Here is a 22,251-nt window from a genome sequence, read left to right as displayed (position 1 = left end):
ATTTCTTCTTGTTCTAATATTGATTTAATCTTTTCCATATGATTTTTGTTTAATTGAACCAACTCCTAAATATATCAGTTTATCAAATCATTCAAATAAATTGCTTTTTCTTTAAAATTAATATTTTTTTTGTTCTAAAAGTATTTTTATTGTTTCTCTATTTGTTATTTCTAACTGCTGTTCCAATAAATAGGCTCATGTTTTTTTACATTTTTTAAAGTTCTTCAAACAGAGAAAATAAACATATTCTCGAGAATTTTTTAATTTTTATTAAATTCTTATCATCACATTAATAAAAATCTACTTTCAAATTGAGGAAAAATTATTCAGAAAAAAATGGAAATTTCGAAAACATTATTCTCAAATTATATATTTTTGAAGTATATTCTATTTTATAAACAATAATATTATTAAAATTATTTAATTAACACAAATCATTTCAAGTCTCACTTTCATTATTAGATATTCTTCAAAAGCATTTGAAAGCTAAAGTCATTTTCTAATTCAAGTATTTGTGCAGAGTTGTCTAATTTAGGAAGCGGAGGTAATTTAATAAGGTTTTCATCATCACTTTCTATATCACTTTCATCAGAATCGTCCAAATAAATATTTTTTGGACTTTTTGATGGTGAAATAAGATTTGCTTTTGTTGGAGTTATTATATTCTTTTGAATTTTATTGTTATTTTGCTGTTTCCTTAATTTATCATTATATGAATCATCAGTAATAAGTCTGTGACTATTTTTATTGTTATTCTTCTTATTGCTTTCATAACTATCGCTGTCAATTGAAATGTCTTCCATAAGTCGTAAGTTTTTATGTTGCGCTTTTGCTGATACATCACTTTCATCAGTGGAACTAACATTAGTAACTTGACGTTCTTTATGCTTACTATAACTTTCGTTCGTCATTCTATGTCTTTTAGATATATCATAACTTTCATTTGCATAATTACTAACGCTTGTCATCCTGCGTCTTTTAGGTTTACTGTCGTTTTCATTAGTCATTTTATGTTCATTGTGTTTACTATAACTTTCGTTGGTCATTCGACGTTTTTTGGGTTTATTATGGCTTTCATTTGTAAATGTTTCGTTGTCTAATTCAAATGCATTTTGTTCGTTGTTGGGAATATTTTCTTTTTCATTTTGTTTTGATTCATTTACTATTGGTCGAATTTTCATTTTCTTTAATTTTTTGATTTTTTCATTAGTTAGATAAGTAGGGAATATTTTACCAAATTCACAATAAAATATTTGATCTCCGTATTTAAAATTGTTTTTATTTCTTTCATTCAAAGGCTTTTTTAAGTTTTGCAATAATTTAAACAATTTAAAATATCCTTTTTTATCAACACTTAAACGAATTAAATCATATAAAGGCCAAGAAACATATAAAGGGTTTACACGTTGGGTTAAAGATTCGAAAAAATTCATTAAAGTATCAAACGAATTAATTTTTGTACCATCCAAATTAACTTTTACTAAAGTTTTATTATCAATTAAAAATTGTTCTAAAGTTTGTAATGCTTCTTCATTAATATAATTCATACTTATATCAATATTTCTAACACTTGATGTTAAAATCGAATTTAAAATTTTTAATAAATCACTTTCGTGAATTGAATTCAAATTAACGGTTTTAATAATTGAATTATTATTAAAAAAGTTTGTTAACGTTTCAATTCCTTTACAATTACAGAACGATACATATTTCAATGATTTACAATTCCTTAAAAATATAATTAAATCATTTGTAATTAGATTATAATCCCAAATTAATTCAGTTATATGTGTTGAACTACATTTTTTAAGATATGCAAAAAAATCGTTTATATTAGAATCATTACATTTAGAAAGAGAAATTTTAAAATCATTTTTTATACTATTGCAAATTATATAAAAAAGTATTTTCAAATTATTAACATCCCAAATAACATTGTTTAGCCATAACTTACGTAAATTTTGTGGAAATTTTAATTTCATTGTTAAATCTTTTCCAATGTTTCCAGAAAGATCAAGATAACAAAGCTTTGGATGATTTTGTAGTGAATTTAACACATTTCCAATTGATAAATCACAATCAACAAGTGATAAACATCTTAAATCTCCAAAAAATGGAACAAATTCCTTAAAATTAAATTGTTTTTGAGTAATAGAAAAATAAAAAAGATTTTTAAACTCATTTTCTTTAATGATATTCATTGATTTGGTTTCGATTAATGAAAGTGATTTTATCTTTTTGTTTTGTAATATTTCTTTAATATCATCAACATTAATTAAATCATTTTCTTCAAATGTTATTGAGTTTATATCACGAAAGCTTGAAATGAAATTTTGAAGTTCGTTTGGAATCGTTTTATGGAAAATTAAATGGTTTACACACTGAAATGAATTGATGTTGTCTAAAATTGTTTGATAGAGATCATAATTCGAAAGTTTAGTAAGAACTAATTCCTTGGACCATTGCTGCATTGATAAACATTCAATTATAATGGGTAAAATTGGTGTTACGTTCTCTTGATCAATAAATGAAAGAACTGGATTTTGTTCAAAAATAAAGACTTTAAATGGAATTGTGTATTCACGATCAATTTGCACCTTACTTGTAAAGCAAAAATGAAGAAAACGAAATAAAATTGTAAATGACGTTGGTTTTGCGGAATTATCTGTAAAGGGAAGAGAAATATTTGTTAATTCTTGAGGAGTCAAAAGTAAATGAAGATGTTCAATAAGGATATTAACTATTCCCATTGGATTTTGAGATTTGAATTTAATTGGTTTATCATTTGAAATATTAATTATAATTTGTTGTTTCTTTCCTAAAGAAATAGAACGTATATCAAAAACTTGCGCTGAACGTATTGTAATTGCTTTCTTTTTTGGTAAATTAATTTGAAGAATTAATATATATACTTCTGTTAATATAAGATAATATGAGTTCCTTTTGCTCGGTTTAGTGTATTCTATATTTGAGTAAGCAATGATAGGATGTTTGCAATTTTGGATAAATTGTTCCAAAATTTCATCCATCCCTTATTATAAACGGTTTCAAATGATGGCTGGAAACCGTTAAATTCTAATGAACTTTTAAAGTTCTTCCATTCATAGATCATGTTAAATCAAGATTTATCTTAGGTATTATCTTGACAACATGGGTTATGTTTGAAACAATAATTCTTTAATTTTCTATTTACAAATAAGATTGAATTAATATTATCATTGTTTCATCATAAAAAAATAAATTAGATAATATTGAAATGAATTAAATTAAATTTAGTTATTATATAAAATATTTTAACTGGCTGTTCTCCCATGAAATGATTTTTTCTTAAAAATCAGTACGATCAAAACCGCGCCGATATGTTCACAAATTTGAACGCTTTATACAAAATTGACATATTGCTGATTTAACAATGAAAAAGCAAATAAAAAACACAAATAAAATCCAAATACTTTGGTTACTTAAACGAACAATTTCCAACTTGAAAAAGGAAAACATTATCCAATCAGCACATTCAATAATTAAAATACTTGATGATCATTATCCATTCTCTTTTAACTTAATTGTTAGTCAAATGATGTATTTATCAATACTAAGAAGAGAATGTGATTGTGATTTATGTTTTACTTTTTTGAAAGAGATTGAATTATTGGAAGAAACCATTTTATCAATAAATCAAAAAATATTAAATGTTTTTTCACATTTCCTTCTAAAAAATTCATCACAAGAATCAAAATATCTTCTTGAAAATATGATTGAACATAATTTAATTGAATCAACAATCATCAAAAACAAGAAAATTCCATATTTTGTGCATTATATGACTGAAAAAGAATTTTTTAAATTATATTATATTGATAAGAAAAGTCATGAAAATCAAAATCCTTTTATAAAGAAAATCAAAGAAAATTATGAAGAACTTTCAAAGAATAATTTTGAACTTCATAAGAAATTAATTAAAGAAGGACATAATCCAAATGAAATTGCGAAAATAATTCGAAATGATGAAATAGAAAAACTTCAAGAAATATCATCACAATCAAATTTTGATTTTAATCAAACAATTGAACCATCACTTTATGAAAGCTGTGATTTTATTAATAATAAAACAGTATCATTAATTGATTATGCAGCATTCTTTGTTTCAGTTAAATGCTTTAAATATTTACTTATGAATAATGCAGATGTAAGGAATACAGGTAAATATGCAGTTGCAGGTGGAAATGAAGAAATCATTCACTTATGTGAACAACATCGTTCGACATTTGTAGATGCATATGAAACAGCAATTAAATTTCAACAAAATGATATCTTTAAATATATTTATGAAAATAAAATCGGAAAAATTGATAGTTTGGAAAAATTAGGAAAGAAATGTGTTTTATATCATAATTATTATATTTTTTCTTTTTTACTAAAACAAGGAATGAAAATCGATGATGGTATTATTAATGAATCAGCAAGAATTGGGAATATTTTTCTCAGTGAATACTTTAGTGAGATTTGTAAAATGCCATCAGATATTTTATGTTTTTCAGCTGCTTCAGGGAACATTGAACATGTAAAATATCTCTTAGGAAAAGGTATTTATATTAATTCCGAAGACGCTTTTAATAATTTATTTGGAATTTTTTGTTATAATTTTTTATTTCATAATAATGTTTGGAAATTATTTATAATATTTAAATCTGCACTTTTACATGCAACTCAGAATGGTAATATTGAAGTTGTTAAATTACTTCTTGAACTAAAATGTAAAGTTAATACTCAAATGCGAGTTCATTACTTGTATTTGTCGTTTGTTTAAATGACTTTATCCTATCTTATTGATATATTTTACGTTTTTTTTATTCATTTTACACAGCACTTATTTATGCATCAATGTTTGGTTACACAGAAATTGTTAAATTGCTTCTTGAACAAGAAGGAATTGATATTAATGCCAGGGATATTTGTAAGTTTTATTTTGGTTTTATTTTAATAATTTTGGATTTCAAAATAATATTTAGAATTTATTTAAATTATTTAATACAGCACTTATTAGAGCATCTTCAAATGGTCATACAGAAATAGTGAAATTACTACTTGAAAAAGAAGGAATTGATATTAATGCTCAAAATATTTACAAGTTTTATTTAAAATTTATTTTAATAGTTTTATATTTCAAAATAATATTTGGAAATTATTTAAATTATTTTGGACAGCACTTTTGATAGCATCTGACAATGGTGATACAGAAACAGTTAAATTACTTCTTGAACAAGAAGAAATTGATATTAATGCTAAAAATGAAATTTATGTTAATAATTTTATATTTCAAAATAATATTTGAAAAATTTTTAAATTATTTGATACAGCATTTGAAATAGCATATAGATATTGTCATACAGAAATAGAAAAATTAATTATCGTGAGAAAAAGGGGAGAGTGGGCTAAAAGTCTTTTCGTCCCACTTTTACTAGATAACGATTAATTTTTTTTTGAAAACATATGTTAAAAAGTTATCTTCATAACAACATTTGTTAGAAACTAAAATTAAAATCTATTAATTTTATTTATGAATGAAAGGATTGAATGATATAAAGACTTTGAACATTTATTTATGTATTTCTGTCTTTCCTTGTAAAAGAAGCAAATTTGCTTCTGAATAAAAACGATCACACTCGCCTCAAAAAAATTCAAAACCGCTAAAGCAATAAAGTACGATAGGATTTATCACTTTTTCAAAAAGATGTCCTTAAACCCAAATCCAGTTGTATACGCAACAAGCGAATATACAAGACAAACAGAGGATAACTTAGATTCCCCAGAAAGAGAACCAATTGATTCCCTCGAAGTATATGAGTATATCCGTTTTATTCTTGATCCAGAACATCCATTTACATTAGAGCAACTCCATATAGTCTCACCAGATAGCATTATTGTTAATGACGAAGCTGGTTTTGTTGATGTTACATTTACACCAACTGTTCCAAATTGTTCACTCCCAGCAATTCTTGGCTTATGCATTCGCGAAAAGTTATTACGCGTTTTACCACTTCGTTTTCACTCTAAAATAAGGATAACAGTTGCTGCAGGAAAGCACATTCAAGAAGAATCGATCAACCGTCAACTTCGCGATAAAGAACGTTGTCTTGCTGCCCTTGAAAGAAAGAACCTTCGTGACATGATAGAACGTTGCATTGATAACAATTCTGTTTATGAATAAAATATTAAACTTTTTACTGTTCAGAAAAACCGCAAAACGCTATCGTCTTTAGCTAGAAAGGTGAACTCACTTTTGTTTTCCGATCAAAATCCTATCAAAAAGTGTGGACGGGCATTTCGATGGGAGAGAAGAAGAAATTTAATGGGGATTTCCCACTTTTAAAAGATATGTATGATGACGACTACTACCCAAAAGAATGTGTAGATATGGTGAATAAATTAATTGTCAAATTAATCAATTATTTGGAAACTGGACCCTCATCAATATCTGAAATTCAAAAGAAACTAGATGAAACAGTCATTGGAATAAATAAATTAATTCCAGTTTTTTATGACCATGGGAGTGAAATTGAAACAGTTGCACGTGAAAGTATTGCAGAAACAATTCGAAATATTCTTGAGTTTTTTAGTGTTAAAATAAACATCGAAACAGCGATAAGAGAACGAGATTGGTGACATACTAAAAATAAACAAATACAATTTTCACATTATATTTTTTTTTTATCAAACAATTAAAACTTGAGCTTTAACTGATTTTTTTATCTTTATTCAACAATATTTATAAAAAAAATTCTTAATGCTTCCTTCCTCTTTTCTTGTTATCTCTCGGACTTCCTCTTCCTCCTTTTCCTCTAGCATTTGGCGTGCTTACTCTTGGTTGTGCACCTATTTTATTTGCTATTGACATACTTCCTGGCTCATGCGGGAGAAGTACAGGATAAATTTCTAAGTTGTTTCCCACAAGAAGGAAAGCCGCTTTGTTATTGAACTCGCCAGCATAACATGGCGCTGAAAAAACGGTTATTGCGCTTCGATCTGGCTCAAACGGATACTCGTAACCGCACATCACCATTTGATGCGCCCTAATTAATGTGGTGAGACCGTTAGCTTCGAGAAACTTGTGCAATGACTTTCTGCCCCACATAACTGTGTCACCACGCGGATTTGGACCCCATTCTTGGATCTCATTTGATGGATCAGACCAAAGGAGATCGGCAAGAAATCCTTTGTATGAAGCATCAGCTGGTCTAACAATTTCTCTAATTTGGTTTAATGATGTTAAGGAAGGAGTTAGGCCACCGTGAACGCAGAGAATTTTGTTGGAAATAAGAGCGGCTATTGGAATCATTTCAAATAAATTACAAAAATCATTGAAAATACCACGATTAGCTTTAGTTGTGCATTCAATAGAAAACCCATATTCTTCGGTGACTTCTCGAGTTTCGTGATTCCCTCGTAGTAAATATACATGATTTGGGTATTTGACTTTGAGAGCTAGAAGAAGACATATTACTTCTAGACCCATGGGTCCACGATCAACATAGTCTCCAAGAAACAAGTATCTTTGGTTTGGAGGTTTTTCATTCATTTGAAAAATTCTTAGTAAATCTGGAAATTGTCCATGTATGTCACCACATATAGTAATTGGTGGGTGTAATTCTAGCATTGATGGCTCGTTTGCAAAAATTTTATTTGATGCCTCTATGAGATTTGAAATGACTCCATTTGGAATTCGATAGCGACAATTATGGTTGTTAAAAAGAGCTGATATTAATTGATCAAATCCTTGAGATTCATTTTGCTTTTTCATCCAAAATTTTGGTTCGCTGACTTTAAACGTTCGTTACCGGTCACAAAACCAAAAAACCAGTTTGAGAAGAGGTGAAGTTCACTCAGAGGAAGCTAACATGATTTTATCAATAGATCTTTCGTATATTTTATTTCTATTATAAATGCATTTTCGTAAACTTATTTTGTGATTTATACTCTATTTTATGTGGATTTAAAAAAGATATTTTCATTTTATTTATTTAGTTTTTTCTGTTATTATTTGGTCATCGATTACACCAAAAGTGACATTATATTAATTTATTGTAGACTGGAAAAACAATTTGACTGATTTTAATAAAGGAATCCAAAAAAATTCTAAAGTGGTCGTCATTGAGAGTTTAATGTATGAAAAAATACTTTCCAGAAATCAAGTTTTTTCAAAGATACGGCATTAAAAATGAGATGTGGTATATATAATTTCTGTAACCTAAATAAAAAAATATACAATCAAATGAATAAAAAATTGTTTATAATTACTGAATAAACGAAAATGTTTTTTTACCGATTATTAGATTGATATCGAAATGTTTTTATCTGTGACAACTTTCATCTCAACTAATGGTGTGGCAATTTTGTTTAGGACCTGGTCAAGGAATCGAGAATAGTCATCGAAATCAAAGGAAGAATAAACCTGGTCTCCAACATTTGGCACACTCAGGTGTGATTGTGCTGACATAATAGGTATATTTTGGAACGTACTTACATCAATGTGTGAAAAACATTCGGTGAATTTCTGTTGCCTAGATAGCTCTATATCAGGTGCAGCTGATAGGGAAAGCTGTGTTTGCTCTATGATTCCACCATCGTAAGATGAACGCCTACGGTATGGAGTTGAATTTGTATATTGTTCAATAGAAAAATAATTACTATTTGAATTATCTGCTGGTACACTTCTTTGTTTTGGTTTATTAAGAAGAGGTATATCTATGAAATCTTCTTGGACTGAATAAACTTCTTGCTTCGAGTTGCAACAGCCCATCTTCCTGAAACGGCCTTATTCCGAAGTTTACATTTCGTAGAAAAAGTTTTAAAATTTAATTTAATTAAAAATGATTCAAAACCATTTCTTCACTCATATTTCCAACGAGAGCAATTGAAAACATTTTATTTCAAGAAAGAAGTCGCATTTAAAATTATCATTCAAAATTTATTTGATTATGTAACTTAATTAGAATGCATACAAACAAAAGAACAACTTTTTTGTTAAATTGTTACGACCATTTGCATCAACACGTCTTCTCTTTCACTATACATTCTTCTATACATTCTCTGGTCGAACAATTGCGCAATTGACACAATCATTCTCGTTTCGTCCGAGCCTATTCCGATTTTCTCGCAGATTTCTTTTGCAGGTTTCGGCGAAACGAACAAAGCGCCTGTTTCGTTTAGCAGTTGGTTTACTGCTTCCATCAAAGCAACGGCCTTATTTATCATGCCGCCAAGTTGTTGCTGGCACGCAATAGTTCTCATTTGTATTGGTAACTTCTCGAGATATTGGACAAATCCTAAAAGAGGTCGAGTTCGAACGGGCGGCGCGATTCGATAACCTTTTCGAATTTTGGCTAAAATTACTTCGGCTTCTTTCGATGTAATTTTAGGATTTAATGTAATGTTGTTCCGATATTCATTATATGATATGTTGTGAGAATCAATGTTTTGTGGTTTGATGATCTTTCGCTCCGATAAAATGATATATGTCCATGGCCGATTAAATTTCATGAGATCGTCAAATGGAAGGCCACGAGATGATTGCGGACGAACAACTTGCAGAAAGAAACCAGAGATAGGTCGGTCATGCGGTGTATCACTACTTAGGCCCCGTTGAAATGGAAGAAGGAAATGTGCTAAAAAATTAAAAAGTGGATGGAAATCAGGTGTATTGGTGGACGGAATCTCAATGACAGTGGTCATTTGAGTCTCAATATGTGAACTAAGTGCAAATGCAAGAAAATCAAGATCATTGACAAATGAATCTCGATCTCGTTTTGTGGGTGAAACATTGTTGGTTGTTTGAAACATGTTTGTAATGTTGATAGGTTGGAGTTGAGAAATGCCTCCTTTGAGAAGATATGTAAGTTCTGTACTATAATCTATAATTTTGGGAGTGAGATTAGACATTTGCTTGATCATCCCTGATGTTATATAAAACCGGGCGTAATAAGCAATTTCTTTAACTCTGTTAGTAAGTATGCTATTGATTGATGGATTATTTATAATTTTATCGGATTGAATAAATAGAGCAAAAGAATATAATGTATCGCTACTTTTGTTTGAAACACTAAATGAAGAGGTTACCATCACAGTTTTTGAAATAGATGTATTAATAATTGAAGTTGGAAAATCACGAAAATTAGCATTGACCTGAAACCTCATGTTCAGTAGTGGTATTTTAAACATGTCTTCAATATCTGTGATTGGATCTCCTCCTTCTACTTTCCAATTATATATGACTTTAATCCCAATAGCAACATCGTAGGCCGCAATTGCTAAACCTAAAATTGGGCTTTGTTCTGGTAGGGATATTAATGTTTTTTCCCAGTTCATTTTCTGTATTGTTTTTTTATACGATAGGGTTTGGAAAGTGACTATTTTGAATGCATGAATTGTATAGTTTACACGTGTGGCTGTTTATATAAACACTGTTTAAACGGTTGATATGCGCACAGTCAAAACAAATAATTTTTTTTATCAATTGTGAGTCAAAAAATAACAAATAGGTACACACATATATACTATATAAGAATATTCAACAAAAAAATATTTTTTTTTTTTTAAATCAACATTTTATCCGAAGAATTACTATTTTCATTCTTTCTTATTTGCCACCGGGCAAAACAGTGAATTCATTGGGTTTGTATAATTAACAATTCTATATTGCTCTTCTTGTACCATATTATTATACATTCTTTTCACCTTAAATATAATATCTCCATTACTTTCTTTTGCATCCAAAAGTACCGAATTTTCTCTTAATGAATCCATAGAATATAAAATCGCGAGTAAAGACTTTGATACATCTTTAATTCTTGTACCAAGTTTTGGTAAAATTTTCATCTTCACGAAGTTCGATTCATTTTCTAATCCCATAGAAGTCAAATATTCGAACACTTCTTGGAACGTAAACATTTTATCATTTGTTGAAGATTCTTTCAGCCACTTTAACATTGGTATTATAGTATTAAACCTTGGATCAACTTTAACAGGTGATTCCGGATGAGTTCGCATTGGTATATCCTTAGTCATATCTGAACTTGATTGACATTTTTCGAATTTACCAACCATTAATTTCAAGAAGTCATCTTCGTCAACAACTAATGAAGTTTTAGGAACAACAAATTTGTTTTCATCATTAATGATTTCTGTTGGTTCAATTAATGGATCGAATTTCATTTCAATCGGTGGTACATATGTAGCGGCTTCACTCGCTTGTGTAGCGGAACTAATTCCATGACTATATCGACGGATAGACATGGAACGCTTAATGGCTACGGCTGTTACAACACTAATCATTCCATCCAACATTTCACGTTGTGCTGCATATGGAAGAATCTTTGGCGTAATATCATCATTAAGTAAATTATAGACAGATATTAATGATGAACAGTCAGTAATTGTTACAACGTTTCCTTGTTTAACGATAAGTTTTGTAAGTAAATGTGAAACATCATCAATGCTACGATTCCAATCATAAAATTCAAAGATACTGTCTGAGGCAATATTTGGTATATATTTAGAAAGCTCACATATAAATGCTGTTGCATGTTGGCAATTACTTAAATTATTTAATGCAGATTTATATAGCTTTAAAAGTGGAGTTCTGTTGTTTTCGTTGGCAACTTTTTGAATGAAAACAACCACTGTTTTGAATATCTCGTTCAATAATTGTGTGGAGGCGGTTTCTGTCATTAACGAGTAATGAGTTAACGTCTGACAAAGTGTTGACTGATCGACATTTTTAATTAATGCTAAAAGAGGAAGTGAAGAAGGGAATAAATGTGGATATAATTCTTTGATTGGAGCAACGATCATCATTAGTTCATGATTTTTAGAAGTTTTAATTAAAATTTCAAATATTTTTTGTGATGATTCATTAGTTTCTAAATCTAATGTCATTGGTCGAATGATTCCAATTATATTATCCCAAGCATTTTGATTAACAGCTGCTGAAGAAAGACATTTTAAGAAAAGTGGTGCAGCTTTTGACAAACATGTTTTAATGAAAACATCACAATCAAGAAAAGAAGTTGCATAATTAAATGAATAAACTTCATTACCTTGAAACACTTGTGAATAAAATATAAATGTTTCACCTATGAAATCAGTGAAATAACGTGAACTTGTATCAGATTTTGTTATATGATATAAAGCAGTTTTACATATTCCTGGGATAATTAATTTATCAATTGGTTTCATAATTTTATTATATATCATTAATGAAAGATAAGCGAATTTTAATGATTGGCTACCTAAAACCCATCGTAAAGCTTCAGTACCCCAATTCTTTAAATTATCTTCTGAGTTTAATTTAGATACAAATTGTGGTACAAGTTGAGCTAATATATCAGAGTCAATTTCTCCTTCAGGAATATCAATTTCGAAATGTTGACAAAGTGTTTCTAATAATGAACATGCGCCAGAATCAGCAAAAAGAAATGCGAAATGAATTACATTCGAAATGTCATTAAATAATTCAGGTGAATTCTTCTTAAATATATTCGTTAATAATGGTACAATCCACATTTCGTTTTCAAATGGTTTTGACATACATGAAGTAACATGGAAATGATAAGCAAAAGAACAATGTTGTGATAAAAGTTGAATTACATTAAGTGTATTAGTTTCAATTAAATGTAAAAACATTTTCTTCTTAGTATCAACATGAGCCCATTCAGCGATAAATAATGGAATTAATTCAGTATGATCTGGACAATGTAATAATTCTGTCCATAGCGATGCCATATATCGAAAATCTTCGGATCGAACATTTTCAGTTGCATTCATTAATACTTCAAGAAATCGATAAGGAGTAAAATGCTTAAATATACTTACTGTTTGTGGGACACAACTTGTTTGTTTAGGTAAAAGTCTTAATGAGTTTACCCATGGTTTAATTGCTTCAACAATATCTTTAACATTTTTCTGTAAAAGTGGTTTTTGTATAAATGTTAAAGCATTATGTAATACATCTTCTGCACAATAAGAAAACTTTCGAGGAAGTGAATCTAAATCATATTCAGGATTTGGATCTTTTTTATATTTATATAAAAGATCAAGTAATTGCTTCAAAAATAAATCAGCTTTAATTGATTCGATTTGTTTATAAACTAAACCAATTAATATTAATAAGCCACTTAATTTATAGATATCATTAATATATTTATAATCTAATGCAACAAATAATGCTTCGAAATATAATTCGGATAATTCTCCTGGTTGCATTAAACAAGCTTCTGCATAAATATCAAATAATAAATCAACATGATAAAATAATAATGAATTTAAGACTTTAATTCCTGATAATTCAATCGAAACAAAATAATTTACAGCTGTTTCATTAAATAATAAACTATCATTAAATAATGTTCCGACTTTAACAATTATACTAAATGTTCTTGAGACATATGCTCTTAATATTTCTAATGAACTTGATTTAGTTAAACCCCAATTAATTAAAAATCGAAATACAATTTCACGACTTGAAATTGGCCAAATAGAATTTTCTTCATTTTCTTGGTAATTATTAAATGTTAAACATATTAAAAATAAATAATCACACAAAAATGAACAATTTTTGATAAGAACATTTTCGGAATCATTTGTCCATTTAATTACTCTTGGTGCATTAACTTTAATTTTAATGAAATAATTTTGTAATAATGAGATAAATGAAATAATATTTGGTCTAATTAATTCAAACAATTCATTTTTTAATTGTGGAGAACGAAGCATTTCTACTAATGCACTTGTTGCAAATTTATATTGTTCTTGATGTAAAATTGTTGGGAATTCTTTTAATATTAATGGATAAAATGTATAATTTAAATGTTTCATAACAGAGAATCCAAGTTTATTTCTCCATTCTTCACCATTAAATAATTTTTGTAACAAAGCCAAACAATGTGAAGAATCATCTTGTTGACTATTAATTTCTTCAAATAATGCAAATGATGAAACTTTAATATATTTAATTAAGTTCATATTCGTTAAAGAATTAAAATAAAAAATTAATAATCCAATATTACTTTGATGAGGAGATCGAATATATTTATATGAAACATTTATATTAATTCTAGTTAATAAAGGTGTATAGTTAATAGATAATAATATATTACAAATTTCTGGTAAGAAATATAACCAAATATCATAATAATGTGAATAAGCAGCTGTTGAAAACAAAATTTGTGATTTTGGTATATGAAGTTTAGTTAATGGAATTTCAGAATCTTTTAATAATAAAATTTTTTGTTTTGCAATTGATTCTATTAAATTAATTTGTTGATTAATATAAAATAATGAGCCTTTATTATCCAATAATTGATTTATTAATGTTAATAATTTAATAGAAAGAAATCTAGTCTCAGGATAAATCGATGCTAATCCTAACATTGCATGCATTTCAATATCATAAATTAAATCTTTTTCATAATTAATTTTATTTTGTGATATTAAACCTAATAACAATGATATACAAATAAATTGTGATTCATCATTAGGAAATGTATTAAGATATGATATAATAGTTTCAATAAATGGTAATAAAAACTTTTCATTCTTAGAGAACTCATGACAAATTGAAATCGCTGCAGAAGAAATATAAAAATTATTATTGAAACTTAATTGTAATATTAAATTCATAATATTTGGTGATAACACATCTCTTTTATCAAGTACATATTGGAAAGATTGTAAAAGATGTAATTGCACATTCATTTTATCTTTAACTCGTTGTGATTGTTTTAATGGCATTTGTAAACATTTAACTTTTTGATTTAGTTTCCATTCTTCAATAATTCCTCGGATTTTTTGATCTGCATCTTGTATCCAATTATTATCATTTTCGATACATATTCCATGATTTGTATTTGATATTATTGTATCGAATTGTTCCAAATTTGTAACTACAGTTGGTCGAACAATTGCATTAAATTTAGTTAAATCTGATGGGGTGATTTCTTTATATGAATTTAACATGAAATCTTCTGAATTAATTAAAGGAATTGCCATTAATAATACAATTAATCGAGGATCTGTTATTTCTAAAGAAATGAAATTTGGTAATATATTATACAAAAAATAATTGAAGTCTAATGATGCTAAATGTATTAATACATCACAAAATAATTGTGGACAAACAGCAAAATTAGATTTGTTGAAGAAATGATGAATAAATAATGATGCAAACGATTCAGGATCATCCATCTTTTTAGTGGGCTCACTATTCCAATGAACAAAACAAAGTGGCGACGTGCGATACATGTCACCCCATGACCAATAATACCATTTTACATCAATTTCATCACCAAAAATTAATTTCCTGAAAAGTTTGAGAGAACGTTGAACTTTTTGATCGTCATTTGTATGTTTGTATACTCTATTTTTGTAAAACGTTTGAATGTGTTGGTTACTTTTTGAAAGCTTAGGGAAAAGTGCTGATATGAGCTCGAAACATCCATTTTTCAAAGACTTCTCGTTTTTGAGGGAGTATGCAAAGTCGAAAATGCTTTGAAGAAGGTCATTATGTACATGTTCAGAGGTAATAAGTTTAGAAGTCGATTTGAGAATTGGATTGCTTAAGATTTTCTTCTTTTGAAGACTCTTGAGCTTTTGAAGAAGAATGTTAAGGAAGCTAGGCGCGTTATCTTGGTTTAAGTCAAGGCGAGTGAATTGAATTAATTTGAACATATTTTCAATTTCTTCTTTCTTTTCATAAGGGTATTGGAAAAATTCAAATATTGGACTGATGGTGCTTTCACTTATGATTGAAACAATTAAAGCCCATTGTTTAAGAATTTTATTATAAATAAATTGATAATCTGGTGTAAATTTCGCTAATGAACCGCAGCACTCAATAACATGGGATGCCGATCCGGAGAAACTGTAAAGAGCAATAATTTGTGCAGTCAAATCAGAAATAAATAATAATTCAAAATAAAAGATTAAGTCAGTATGAATTTGGTTTTTGTATTGGAATGAAGTTGAAAGCCCCTGAACAGAAGAAAATAAAACTGCTTGTTTGCTTTTTAATGTTTTTTTGCATGCATCTGCAAGATATTCTATTATTGGCGTAGAACTATATTTTGCAACTTTAGCTAGGGAACATATTACATTGTTATATTGTGGAAGCTTTCTTGGGAAGTTGCAAAATACTTCTTTCAGTATTTCATTTGATGAATTTTTAATTCCTTGTAATGAATTAATTGAGTATAGGGCCTGATTGATTGGTGAGATGAAGGACTCGATTAAACGAGAAAAAACAGATTGAAACAAGGCTGTAGCATTGGTCATTTTTAATTTCTAAACGGACACAGTTCAATTCCATATTTTCAATAATGTAAACACTTTAAACATTGTTCAATTGCAAGGCATATTTCTTTCGATGTTGTAGGAATTTTGGAACCAAAAAATGTTCATAGGTTTTCTTAAGATTTTGTTTTTGACAAGAAATACTTTATGAAACTATTTTGTGAAAAATCTAATGAGATTTCGGAACACTAGGATTCAATTTTTTTTTATAAAAATTTTGTTTTCTCATTGGAGATGCAAAATTGTTGCTGCATAATCAGTTAATATATGTTTATGAAAAATGTATCAACAAGATTTTTGATAAATGTTATTTATGTTATATCAAATTTTTAAACATATGTTTTGTGAATCTATTTTATATTTATTACTGTATTTTATTTGGACAAAATAAAGATATTTTCATTTATTTTTTCTCGGTTTATTTCTATCATTATTTGGTTGTTAAACTAAATAGCTATTCCTAAAAATATATTTTTGATACTGTATAAATTAAAATCAAAAGCTGTCTACAATTTCGTTATATCATACAGCAGATGTAAGCATCATTAAACTTCAAATTAAAAAAATGTCGAAAAATTTTTATGAAATGATCACTAATAAATGCATTGCTTCATGTTTTTAGTATCAAATTTTCGTGAATTTCCCTTCAAATTTATTATATAAGTCTTGGATAAGAAATTAAGTAAATTCAAATTTGAATAAAGATCACATAAGATTAATTTTAAAACTAAAGATGCTAAATCGATGTATACCTAGGTCATCAATGACAAAAATTGTTATTGGTTACTTCACAATACATAAAAAAAATTTTTTTAGATTTTTTTACCGCAGAGAAAAATGAAAAATACATTTTGTATTTCAAGTCCTGAAGATATCAAAATCATAGTCAATTTCATCCGATTCCTCAATAGGAAATAAATTTAAAAAAATAAAATCACAATCTTCTTCAACTTTCTCTTCATTATGACTGTTTTTTATAAGAGAAAGCCATCGATTCTTAACACTTGTTGGTGTTCTATTATGCAACAATTTAGATATTGACAACCATTTTGGTCCGATTTCCTTGAACTTTGAAAAAATTATTTTGTCTTCTTCTGATGTCCACTTGTTTGTTATTCTATCCTCCAATTTCCGATATCTATCACGGCATTGTCTTACTGTTTTATTTCCCATTAGATCTGATATCAATTTCCAATCATTAATTCCGTTTTGTTTAACAAATGTTATTAATTTATTATCATCTTCTGTTGTAAACTGAGTTCTTTTCACATTCATTGCTTAAATGTGGCTGGACAATGAAAAATGAGTTAGAACTTTGTCAAAAAAAGCAAGACTTTTGCTCACCTTCAAACTCCTCTGCTCTGAAAATTGAAATCCCGTTTGAAATTTCAATGCAGCCAGCGGTTTTGAAACGTTAAGAAGACACACATAACCTTCCAAATGTTATTTTATCAATACATTATCAAATTTTCGGTGATAAAGTATTGTCCCGCTAAAGGACACTAACAATTTATTCTTTGCATTTGGAAATCTTAAGAAATGTTAAAAGTTTTCAAAATATGGCGACCGTTAACATACCGACAAAAAAATTTTTTTCTAGATTATAATCAGAGATTAATAACAAAAGATGGTTAAGGAAAAATAAAAGTATTCCAAAACATTAATTTAGCTAATTTGTTTCAAATCACATTTGCATTACAATCCGCATACATCTTATTCACATGTAAACATATGATGGATCAGTTTCACCAATCCAATCACGTATCAATTTTCTCTTTCCGAAGTATGATACGCATAAGAAAATTAATTCAACAACAAATACAACAAATCCAAAAGACACCATTCCAATAATTGCTGCTTTCTTTGTTTTGCTGTTTCCTTTTGCAGCTTTTGGTGTTTCACTATACATCTGTGGCTTACAATTCGGATCACTTTCCATTATTGAAAATGTGAATGTATTGAAAGGAAGTTCATTTAGCACAGCGCGTAGCCTGTTAGCCGATGCTTTACTTCCGAACAAATTTGTAAACCAATCTTCAGAATTATCGTCACATTTTACTGTGAAATCAATTTCAACAGTAAATGGATACTCTTCTTTTAGAGTTATGCCATCGACCTTGTTGGAAATGAAGCACGTATTCTTAATAGCAAAATGTGGAACATCAACAAGAAGATACTGGAAGATGAAGGGATGCTGGCGGAAACCGTTATTCAGAAATTGAGCGCTGTCTATTGAAATCGTGTCAAAAGTTTCTCTGAAAACAATCGCATCGTTTGATGCGAGTTCTGAGACGTGAACAAAACGAATGTCATGTTTGCTGGTGTATGACAACTTGCAAAATGAGCCAGACTTGCAGGTGTTGGATGTGGAATTTATGTAGCTGAGCAAAGATTTGCCATGAGATATGTGAAATGTATTTTCTGAATTTTGAGATAAACTATTGCATTTGTATAAAAGGGCTTCTTTAAAAATGACGTTTTGTTCTTTGGTGCCATGAATAAAGAATGCATGATTATTTATCTCAGAATGACAATTGATAAAGCAGCAACTAACACAATACGCACCACTAACAAAGGCATATATTGCTCCACCACTGATGGAAGAGCAGTAAACAAATGAGTTTTTGTGTAAGATAATAGTTTGCCAAAGATTGCACTGAGGCGTTCCTAAACTGATGGCTCCTCCATACCTATTTCTTGATGTGCAATTTTTGAATAAAGAATTTCTTATATCAATTTCTTCAGAACATCCATATGAAATTGGGTTTTGAAAAACTGTTTGGTTAAACTTAACCTGTCGCACTATAATAGGTGTATCAAGGACGCTTAAGAAATTCGACTCAGATATATGTAGACTTGATATTGAAGATTGATATAAAAATGATGAAAATGATTTGAAAAATTGAATCTTTTTAAAAGATACAACACCCCTCTGAGACGATGATGAAAGAGATACAAAAGGTTGCCGAGAAAGACTGGATAACGAAAGCAAAGAGATTGTCAGATTCATAAGTCAATTGAATGGGTTTTGTGGAACGATCGTTATAAATTCAATTTCCAGAAATTTGCAAATGGCTCTTCAAGAGCAAACTGTGTAATGTCGACTGTAATGTTTAATTATAATTGTGATTACAAATCTAAGTTTGTGGTTTAATACATTTCGCTTGGCAAGATACTTGAATTTATCACATTTTCAAAAATATGTACTTATACAAAATAAAATCTAAATGTTACCCCACAATAAATCTTATGAACAACATTTTTTTTTTTTTAGAAAGATAAATGGATTTTACATAATTGAAAATTAAACAAATGAAAAATTTTCTTTCAATATCCATTTTATATTTTGGTATTTTTTATTTAATCAAAGAGGTCATCAAATCCACCCATCATTTCAACAACTTCTTCTTCTTCCTTCTTCTTTTCTTCTTCTTTCTTTTCCTCAGTAGCAGCAGCAGAGGCGCCTCCAGCTGGGGCAGCACCACCGAGAGCGGTACCCTTAACAAGTTCAGAGATATCATGGTTCTTGAAGTATTCAGCGAAAAGATCAACCCAATATGATTCAAGTTTAACACCAGCAGCACTGATGAGCTTGTTAATCTTGTCGGATGTTATTTCGATTCCATCATCGTTGAGGATGAGGGCTGAATAAACAACTGCGAGTTCTGGTGAAGCCATTCTTCGAAAGGGAGGCCAAAACCGTCACACGGAGGTTTTTACGGTTTTGTAACGGTTTTCTCAGTATAAATGGAAATATCATACAATAAAAATCTATTTTACTTTAAAAAACATTTAAAACCTGGTAAACAACTGACAGGTTCTCTGGAGGTGGTCTCCATTCAAACAATATTTTCCTTAAATTATCTAATTCCTCATTTGACAATGCTCCATTTCTTATAGCTCCACAAATCAATTGTAATGATCTTATGCAGAGTTCATCATTTTTTTCCATTTGCTTTATTGTATCAATGAAATTTAAAAATGCATCTAGATCAAAATTATTGCATTCGCCTGCAATCTGAATTACACTTTCCAAGAATGCCCTTGGCTGTGATGTTACCATGATAACTCTTAACATATCATTTACACATTCGTTGAATATGTTTTTGTTTTTCGCAAGTTCAAATAAAATATTAACAAATGCATCTACATCTCCTGTAGCAACGTTACCCCTTGAGAAGAAGATTGATAATCCATGAATTGCGATTGCGATGGCATCTAAATTTGAACCCTTTGTCATGCACATTAATGTCATTACGAGTTGTGGTACAACGTCGTCTTGTGGGACGTGTGTTATGTATAATGCGCAACATTGTGCATAGAATGGTAAAAAATCTGGTAATGTCTCGAAATCGAAATAATTGATGTCAATAAAGTTGTCCTTAACAATCTGTGGTACGAATATTTCCTGGATTATTTTGCATAAGCATTTTATGAGCATAATCAATTTATCATATTCACCAATATCCAATTCATTTCCATTTTTTCTGTATTGGAGAACGAATTCATAGCAATACTTTACCAATTGTGGAAATACATGGATTGATTCTTGCTTTTTTTGCTCGCCGAAAAAACTTGATTCGACGATCGCCTCATACAATTTTGCGAACGCTACAACGACGATATAAAACTTTTCACATTTAAATTTTTCCAAAAAGTAAGCATAAACATGAGTAAATAATTCAATATTTTCATCGAACGTGTTCAAAAAGTCTGCGAGTAAATTTATCAATGCCTCTTTCAAATAGAAATCAACCGCAAAATTCAATGCTTCGAATTCTTCGATTTTCTTTAATTGATCAAATGCAAACCCAACAAAAAACTTAAGATATTTTCCCTCAAAATTCGGGAAAACACCTGTTAAATATGGGATAAATGATACAATTGTTGTTAATTCACCGGACGAAAATTTGATTTCTTCAGAACTTAATAATGACATGATAAAGTTACCAATTTTGTCTTCAAATTGCGCTACATCTGGTCCTATTGAAGCGAGAGTCAACAAGTATTCTTTACTAATTAGACAAACAATATTTTCTCTGCTACAAAACTGATCAATTGTTTGTACTAAAAAATTTAAAGTATGGTCATGGCCGGCGGATTTAGATACAAATGGTAGTGAATCAAGACAATATCCAATTCTTTCAGGTGCATTTTTACATATGAATAAAATTTTATCAAGTAATTCAATTCCGACTTGATTATATTTTTGTGGATCAATATAACACAACGAAGCTACGCAATGGATTACTTCAATGCTTTGATGTCTAAAATAAAGTTGTAAAATGTCATCTGCAATTGCTTCAAGAATTTCTTTTTTAGCTTTATAACACCATGATGTAAATACTTTTAATGCTCTACGATCACCATATGTATTAAATGATATAAGTAATTGATTTCCTATTTGAATAAATTCTTCATCTGTTAATCTGTTATAAAATGATTTGATAAAATTTTGCATTATTTTGAGCCCATTTTTTCGCACGAAAAAATCGGGATCAAGTGAATAAACAAGTGCTAGAGGAACTTGTTCAATAGAAAATGAGAAATATAAAAAAGTGGATGCAATATATTTGTTGTCACTTTTGGATAATTCTTTGAAAATTGGAATAAACAAAATGAAGTCTTCTGTTTGATTTATTACATCAAGAGCGTTAAAAGTCTGTTTGTAAAGTTCTGAATTTTTGTGCGGTTGTTGGATGATGAACAAGATGAACGGAAACAAGTTAGAAGAATTCTTATAAAAATATTGACAAGCAAATTTACTGCTCATAATAATACAAAAAAATACATACATACAATTGACCCGATGGAGTTCATCTAATTGTTCATTGGCACTATAAAATAATAAAAGATCAACAAATTGGGCAATAAATTCTAAAGGATAAAACAGTGGTGATGAAGCAAGGT

General features: G+C 28.8%; 8 protein-coding genes across 8 annotated transcripts; 1 reads left to right on the top strand and 7 right to left on the bottom strand.

The window, feature by feature from the left end:
* Window positions 1–5,731: 5,731 nt before the first annotated feature.
* GO595_006264 (Protein AE7) lies at window positions 5,732–6,208 on the top strand (the record flags this gene model as incomplete). Its single annotated transcript, XM_067919598.1, has 1 exon — window positions 5,732–6,208. The coding sequence occupies one exon, from the start codon at window positions 5,732–5,734 to the stop codon at window positions 6,206–6,208; it is 477 nt and encodes a 158-aa protein (XP_067773579.1).
* A 573-nt stretch (window positions 6,209–6,781) lies between these two features.
* Window positions 6,782–7,798, bottom strand: GO595_006263 (Ser/Thr protein phosphatase; the record flags this gene model as incomplete). Its single annotated transcript, XM_067919597.1, has 1 exon — window positions 6,782–7,798. One exon carries the CDS (start codon window positions 7,796–7,798, stop codon window positions 6,782–6,784), a length of 1,017 nt encoding a protein of 338 aa, XP_067773578.1.
* Window positions 7,799–8,326: 528 nt separating this feature from the next.
* Window positions 8,327–8,797, bottom strand: GO595_006262 (uncharacterized protein; the record flags this gene model as incomplete). The annotated part of the gene is made up of 1 exon (XM_067919595.1): window positions 8,327–8,797. One exon carries the CDS (start codon window positions 8,795–8,797, stop codon window positions 8,327–8,329), a length of 471 nt encoding a protein of 156 aa, XP_067773577.1.
* A 224-nt stretch (window positions 8,798–9,021) lies between these two features.
* GO595_006261 (uncharacterized protein) lies at window positions 9,022–10,362 on the bottom strand (the record flags this gene model as incomplete). Its single annotated transcript, XM_067919594.1, has 1 exon — window positions 9,022–10,362. One exon carries the CDS (start codon window positions 10,360–10,362, stop codon window positions 9,022–9,024), a length of 1,341 nt encoding a protein of 446 aa, XP_067773576.1.
* Window positions 10,363–10,623: 261 nt separating this feature from the next.
* Window positions 10,624–11,724, bottom strand: GO595_006260 (uncharacterized protein; the record flags this gene model as incomplete). Its single annotated transcript, XM_067919593.1, has 1 exon — window positions 10,624–11,724. The coding sequence occupies one exon, from the start codon at window positions 11,722–11,724 to the stop codon at window positions 10,624–10,626; it is 1,101 nt and encodes a 366-aa protein (XP_067773575.1).
* A 6,334-nt stretch (window positions 11,725–18,058) lies between these two features.
* On the bottom strand, window positions 18,059–19,351 carry GO595_006259 (uncharacterized protein; the record flags this gene model as incomplete). Its single annotated transcript, XM_067919592.1, has 1 exon — window positions 18,059–19,351. One exon carries the CDS (start codon window positions 19,349–19,351, stop codon window positions 18,059–18,061), a length of 1,293 nt encoding a protein of 430 aa, XP_067773574.1.
* Window positions 19,352–19,701: 350 nt separating this feature from the next.
* GO595_006258 (60S acidic ribosomal protein P1) lies at window positions 19,702–20,019 on the bottom strand (the record flags this gene model as incomplete). The annotated part of the gene is made up of 1 exon (XM_067919591.1): window positions 19,702–20,019. The coding sequence occupies one exon, from the start codon at window positions 20,017–20,019 to the stop codon at window positions 19,702–19,704; it is 318 nt and encodes a 105-aa protein (XP_067773573.1).
* Window positions 20,020–20,122: 103 nt separating this feature from the next.
* On the bottom strand, window positions 20,123–21,802 carry GO595_006257 (uncharacterized protein; the record flags this gene model as incomplete). The annotated part of the gene is made up of 1 exon (XM_067919590.1): window positions 20,123–21,802. The coding sequence occupies one exon, from the start codon at window positions 21,800–21,802 to the stop codon at window positions 20,123–20,125; it is 1,680 nt and encodes a 559-aa protein (XP_067773572.1).
* Between the last annotated feature and the right edge of the window lie 449 nt (window positions 21,803–22,251).

Source organism: Histomonas meleagridis (genome assembly GCF_020186115.1).
Source record: "Histomonas meleagridis strain 2922-C6/04-10x chromosome Unknown contig_41, whole genome shotgun sequence".
NCBI lineage: Eukaryota > Parabasalia > Tritrichomonadida > Dientamoebidae > Histomonas > Histomonas meleagridis.
The sequence above is the reverse complement of the archived record's forward strand: the minus strand, read 5'-3'. Positions and strand labels throughout refer to the sequence as shown.